The sequence below is a fragment of the Phaseolus vulgaris genome, chromosome 7 (genome assembly GCF_000499845.2).
Source record: "Phaseolus vulgaris cultivar G19833 chromosome 7, P. vulgaris v2.0, whole genome shotgun sequence".
In the NCBI taxonomy this organism is placed as follows: domain Eukaryota; kingdom Viridiplantae; phylum Streptophyta; class Magnoliopsida; order Fabales; family Fabaceae; genus Phaseolus; species Phaseolus vulgaris.
In genome coordinates, this window is record NC_023753.2 from 33,019,513 (window position 1) to 33,026,750 (window position 7,238).

Consider the following 7,238-nt stretch of genomic DNA (forward strand, 5'->3'; position numbering starts at 1 on the left):
GTGTAGGGGTGTGGATATTTGCAGTGTTTATATGCGTCTGAATTACCATTGCTCTCGGTTGGTGCATTTTAGTGAACTATTGTTCAGAGAGATACAACAACATATCTTGTATTACCATTTACCAGACCAATGGAAAACCTTATTTAGTACATGAGTAGATGCTTTTTCTCTCACCATTTTTTGGCTCTGCAATTTACATTTACAACTTTCTCATCCATTCAAAATGCCAACTTGAACATTTATATATCTAAGCACCGCCATGCTATGGAGAGATTTCAAACTTATTGTAACTCTTGATTTGCTTGATAAGTGTGCTAAAATATTTCATGGAAGCAAAACTCAAGCTAGGACCATGGTTTCCACTGCTGGGGGTTGAATCTTTTGCTGCTGGTTGCTTTCTTCAATCTCCCATATTTCAGGTAATGCTTCTTTGATATTGTGAATGCTATTCAGGGCATGATCAGCACCAGGCACCAAATCTGAATGCCCCAACTGCCATCAATAGGTTATTACTTGTTAGATTACATTGCCATATTGCATAACAAATGAACAGGAATGTTGAGTTATTTAATTTCTTCTATCTTCTCGTTAAATGCATAGATAGCAGACTAGAGCTTACTATAACAGTGTGAAGTCCAGCCACTTTTGCACTTGCAACATTTCTAACACTGTCATCAAAGAAAATCTGCAGAAGATAGGATAGAACTGCTATGAATTGATTCCTAGAGTTTTTAGAATGAGGGTAAAAAAATTATATAAATAACCATATAACATAAGTAATAATCCCATGTAGTTCTCAATCTTACTGTTTTCTTTGGATCCACATTAGAAGTCCGAATAGCAGCTTCAAAGGCTTCCACAGATGGTTTACAGAGGATACGTGTGTGGGAATTGAAACATCCACTCTCTGCTATATCCGTGAGAACATGATTATCATTCGGTAAATCCATGTATTGTTTGTGAGGATTAAGCGTTTCAAAGCATATGATGCCCTCGAAACAATCTTCCAAACCCATTCTGTTGAGAACTTTAACTGCATGTGCGTGATCTGCATTGGTGAATATCTGGAAATAACATTTTCAAGTCAAAGGATATTATGGAATGCTCTTCACTGCACAAATTTAAAATGTACAAGGTTTAACTTTTTTTCCTGACATACTATTTTACGTTGAGGCATGGAAATCAGAAGGTTCCTTAATACTGGATCAGGCTTCAGTTTCTCGTATGGTAACCTTCCATGAACGTAAGCATGAAACTCGTCATTGTCAAATTCATAACCAAGGACCTGAGAGGAATTATTAAATCAAATTAAGGCTTCAAATTAGAATTATTTATTCTTACAAATGATTCATTTTTGTCTCTTTTCATCCCATCATGGTTCTTATCTTATCTTTCTTTTCATTCCTATGTTTATCTATCTATCCTAGTTGTAGAAAACATTGTAGAAAAATAATTTCTCTTCAAACTACGTAAAACCAGTGAGTTCATATCATTGACAGTGAACCGATTTCAGAAGTATGATGAAGAGAAAAATGAGGCAGAACCAAATCTTCATACCTTCAATCCTGCCATAGTTGTTCCGTATTCTCTATACAAATCCAAGCACATTTTTGGCACTTCATTTTCTTCAATATGCAAGTGTTCTAGCATATACTCTGCAAAAGATAAAAGATTGGTTGACATAGTACTTGAATCACATATGAGATTACCTGAATTAGAATATACACGATTTTATTATAACACTAGAATATGTACCTTGTATGTTCTTGCGACAAAACAAATTGAGACCTATGCTCAACGGGTAGAGAGTGTCATCCATATCTGTGACCAACGTTTGGAATTAGAAATCAGTTCCATTTTCTATTTTAGGGGGAAAACACACCATCATTAACCTTTATTTCCCTTTTGAAACAAGAAAATTTGAATTATTTAAGGTTTGCTAATTGTCCAACAATTCCAAATAAAACTGAGCCAATATTTCATTGGGCAATTTTCTAGCAGGCTGGAGGGAAGTTAAATCAAGAGGCAAAAAGGTTACTGAGTTGCACCAATCATACCAAAAAGCAAGCACTCGTACTTGACTCCAGCATTCCTGAGAGCAGTATCCATCTTAGCTGAAGTTCAAAATCTGCAACAAACATCAGTAATAGCATAATGAACACTATATTTGCACTTTGATGATCTTATAAGAATATGAGCAACTGAAAAAGTATGAAATAGAACCAACTAAAACATGCATAGCTAACTAGTTTCAAAGCAGGAGTATAAAAGTTTAAGCATTAACTCACCAAATTTGATCAGAAGATAATACACCACTGATCAAGTAGATCACAGGATTACTAACACAGAAGCCAAATGGTGAATTTATAGTTCGATACTCTCCACTGGAATCTGCTTGTTAGGAAAATAGCAAGTTAGTAAGTATTAGTCATTTCATGACTTATGTTAAATAATCAATGCGTTGAAACATGCCTACCAATGTGAACCACATAAATAAACCTATTTAAAATAAAATCATATCTAGACTTTATGAACATTAACATTAGTGAACAGAGATAAAAAACAAATGCAATAAGTGGCAGGAAACTAAACGTAATAGTACCTTTACCCGAAAGTAAACTAGAGTGTTCCAATGTAATACCTCTACTGCACGAAATGGTGGTTCGTGGCTTACAAAATCTATTCATATATGCATATGAATTTGTAGGAGGACCCCACCACTACGCATAATGTGCGAGGTGACAAACTATTTCTGAGGTGGTGAGCATCGTCATTTTTCAATTGTTGAGACTTTGTCATCTATCTTTACTTTTTCAGTCACTTTCTCTGCCATAACTGCTCCATTTTTCATTAAGTATTAGGTTCAATCCTTTAGTTAGGAGTTGATATTTGCAAACTTACATGACTCCATGCATGTTGACAAATGTGTTATCTCCACATGCTTCACTTGAAGAAAACTGGATAAATTGGTTCATAGGATATGTGGTGGTAGGCATGAGATTTTCATACCAAGGAAAGTGTAGAGATGAGGTTATTCGTTTAACTATGATGGAATATAACTATATATATGCATATATACAAGCATCATTGTTGTGTATGATTATAAATAAAGCATAAAGGACCATTCAAAAACTTATTAGTTAATGTCCTTTGCGTACAAAACAGAAGGCACCACCGTCCATGCATGTGACAATGTTAGGCTGGTAGTGGTAGAAGCCAAATCATCAGCACTAAAGAGGTGGTGGTTTATATTGCCACGGCAACATGGAATGGAGTAAATAAATCTTCCACGTTGGACCCACACAACTTTAACCCTTTTCATAATAATGACAAGTTTAATTGGTTAAGTTTCACAAACTACATTTGTATTTTCCTTATTTTATGCTTCATATTTTCATACATTTACAAAACTATGAAAATATATTTTTAAGCATCAATAAGGTATAAATAGATCTTTGTTGAGAGTTTTTTCTTTTTTTATCATCATAATACATTAGAGATAAATAAGAAAAACTAACTTAGTTAAAGGGTATATGACTAGCTATAGACAATATCTTACTAATTATGTTTATACTTAATTCAATCCTACAAAACCAATAATTAATGTATAAGATAAGTATAAGGTAAGGATTGCACTTCACATGCGCGTGTATATATATATATATATATATATATATATATATATATATATATATATATATATATATATATTAATTATGATATCTAATCTCATACTATGGTGGATATCTATTATCTCTGTAATCTCACTTAAGAATAGTGGAATACAAAGTCTTTCTAGTATCTCACTAAGATCTCTAGTCTCACCCTAGAAGGATTGAATACAAAGTCTTTCTAACGTCTCACTAGGATTTCTAATCTCACCCAAGAATGATGGAATACAAAGTCTCTCTAACATCTCATTAAGATTTCTAATCTCACCCAAGAATGATGGAATACAAAGTCTATATAGCATCTCACTAGAATTTCTAATCTCACCCAAGAAGAATGAAATACAAAGTCTCTCTAACATCTCACTAGAATCTATAATCTCAACCAAGAAAGATGGAATACAAAGTTTTTCTAGCATCTCACTAGGATTTCTAATCTCACCATTATGGTGGTTATTTATTCTCTCATTTCTCTCTATGTTGCTATTCTCACTTGCTTGTTTTTCTCTCCCTCAAAATTTTCTTTATACAGAGGATGAGAGGAATACTTCTTCATAAAGAGATTAATGTTCATTACATTTTCAAAAAAGAGCTACAATTCCAAAAAACTTTTGGAATGACCATCATTGAATATATTCAATGGATCAGTTATCAATCATTGATCATGGTCTCCCATTAAATTAAGGAGGAATCCCAACATTTATCTATGTGTAATACCTTATAAAACAAAACAAAAATTATGAAAAAAAATGGAAGGTCAAATAACTCAGAAAAAGTTTGGGAATATTGTGCCAAAGTAACAAAACATTTCAACAATCTAATTAGCATATTATAGCATATGAAGGTTTTAAATATGAAGATGTGAAAGAATTTGTCAAAGTGGCCCAAAGAATGGACAAGTTCTACTTCAATGAATGAGTGGGCTAAGGTGAACAACATATACATCTCATCTGAAGTGTTAATCATAACATCCCATGTGAAGTGTTTAATATAAATAAATAGAGCATGTTTGAAAATACTAGATGCTAATGGAGATGTCAAAATGTATTAAGATTAGGTTATTCGGATTAAGATGTCTTATAATTATATAGCTATTTTTTTCTAAAACTTTAATAAAAAAAGTCATATATGATATATTTATGCAAAATATCTATTTCAAATCTATAAAGCGGTAATTCTAATATAAATAGAAACAAAACAATTTTTAATCTAAAAAAAAAAATAGTTTTTGCTAAAATATCATGTTAATCTTGACACTTTCCTCTTAGGTTGTTTGTTGAACAAAACAATTTGAAGACGGCTTTTAAATAGGTTTTCTCTTCTTTTTAAAAGGTCTTCTCTCCTCATCTTTTATTTCTAATTTTTCTCTTGATTTTCGTATATGCATTGAAGGTAATATTTGTTAAGAATTTAAATTAAAACAAAATATAAAAAATTATTAGATACATATATTGACTTTAGATTTTAATAGAAATTATATTCACTGCTATCATGTTGTTTGTAAATATTTACATTTTGGACAAAACTTTCTAAAAAATTCTTCAATAAAAGTTCCTTCTCAAATTATGAAATATTGATTTAGAGTTTGTATAACAAAATCATACTTTGTAGGTTGTTAAACGTTATTTAAGTCTAAATCATTAATTGTTTTAAACAGATCATTTTTCTGGTAAATAAAAAAAATCTATGTTCCCTATTTTAGATCATAATGTTTGAGAATATTTTCAATTCCGTTATAACAAATTTAATGAACATTGTTACAGTTGAATGACTGATAAGAATATAAAAACTCTTGAAATTTGGAGGTTATGATGAACATATAGTTCATGTTTATTCTGTAAATAAAGATATAACAAACTAATCAATGTAATTGTGATAAATTTTGAAATCAGGTAGTTATTATCAATAATTATGTTTTTTTTTAATCTTTGAACTTTAGGAACACTTAAAATTTGATTTTTTTTTAAACTTGGTTTAGTATTAAACTTCAAACTTTATAATGCTTTATTCTAATATGATAACCTTAAACATTCATGTGTTGGAATGTGAGATGGAAAATTCACACAATATAACTTCAAGAGATAGTCTTTAAAAATGGAAGAGTCATATTACAACGAAGAGTGATGAAAAGTAATTAAAATAATAACATATATTTCATTAACACATAGCATAACAAGTTATGTAAAGAAACTTTCCATTAGTTAGGGAAAATAAATTTAAAATTTACCGTGTCTTAAAATTAGTTTTGGAAATAACTATTACCGCATAAAATAACATTAACCAAAACGGTTTTAAAATCTTCGTTAATTTAGATGTAGTTATAAATTAACAATTTATAACAATGAATTTAGAATTGTCGCTAATTCAGTAAATAATAAATAAAATAAAAATAAAAAAATGGCGTAGGGAAGAACTCCAATGAGGGGCGAGTGGACGCGAAAATTGTGATCGGTGCAAAGTTGCAGCGCGGAGCTGATGCGTTTTCGGTAAGGTGTGATTGAGGCTGAGGATGAAGGTTGCAGTGTCACATGAGCTGGTGCTTTTCCGGTGCAGTGCGACTGGGGCGGGGTCGCGCGGCTAGAGTGATGGAGGTTTGCGAAGACGATTTCGCAATGTGGTGGAGGTTGCACAACAATTGGTTGCACGATGGTGATTTCGTGGTGTGATGGAGGTCGCGACTAGAGTGTGGTGACAGAGAGACGAATGCGTGATAGTTAGAGTGAGAGAAGTGATATTGAGAAGAATGAACACGAGACAAAATAGGAGAAGGAGACGCATGCGACACAACACTTTTAAAAAAAATGTACATTTTTTAACGACGATTCCTTCCATAATTGTCTTTATATCTCTCCTAAAACAATTTTTAATGACGATTCTTCCCAAAATCGTCTTTATGTCTCAAGAACCGTCGTTAAAAATACAATATAACTACAAAATTGCCACAATTTTTTTTAGGATAGTTTTCTACTAACCGTCTTTATATGGAGTCGTAATTTTAATATTTTGTACTTAAGCATGAGAATATATCATCATTCTAGTGCTAAACTTTATCATGGTAATTACATAAATATGTCGTTAATTATTACTTTTGATAGACCTAATTTTATAACGACAAAAAAACTACAAGATGAACCTTATCGACTAAAAGCTTAATTTTTTTTATCTTTTATTGGCCCACCAAAAACTTCATAATAAAGATGAGACAGATTCTTCCTGCACAGTATCAATTTTAATCTGCACCTAATTTACCATTAAAATGATAAAAATAACCTTAAATGAAAGAAATATGTGAATTGAAAAATACTTCCAAAATCCTTTTCTTGAAATACATTTCTAGATTTGTATTTCCAGAATAAATTTTTGAAAATTTGAAATTATTTTTTATAATGTATTTCAAAATTTGTATTTCAAATTTTTTTTGGAATATATTTTTTGTCTTTCAATTTTTTTTTTAACGAGATTTTAACTTTTGAATTATTTATTTTGTGTTTCAGATTTTCAAACATCAAATAGAGGATAATTTTAAAAATTTCAAAAAATACAGAGTACAGTTAAAATTAATATGTTGGA

The 7,238-nt window shown here is 31.0% G+C and overlaps 1 protein-coding gene across 4 annotated transcripts; it reads right to left on the reverse strand.

The window, feature by feature from the left end:
• Positions 1-92: 92 nt before the first annotated feature.
• Positions 93-3,037, reverse strand: LOC137830145 (uncharacterized protein C24B11.05-like). Of its 4 annotated transcripts, none has more exons than XM_068637310.1 (9): positions 2,642-3,037; positions 2,289-2,391; positions 2,058-2,128; positions 1,756-1,821; positions 1,558-1,655; positions 1,160-1,285; positions 807-1,064; positions 620-685; positions 93-492 (listed from the first exon to the last, which is right to left on the reverse strand). In XM_068637310.1, the coding sequence occupies exons 3-9, from the start codon at positions 2,107-2,109 to the stop codon at positions 340-342; spliced, it is 819 nt and encodes a 272-aa protein (XP_068493411.1). In that variant the 5' UTR covers positions 2,110-2,128; positions 2,289-2,391; positions 2,642-3,037; the 3' UTR covers positions 93-339. The 4 variants fall into 4 exon arrangements, with proteins under 4 accessions (XP_068493411.1, XP_068493410.1, XP_068493412.1 ...); XM_068637309.1 differs by having other exon boundaries at positions 2,603-2,655; XM_068637311.1 differs by lacking the exon at positions 2,642-3,037 and adding an exon at positions 2,477-2,496.
• Positions 3,038-7,238: the final 4,201 nt, after the last annotated feature.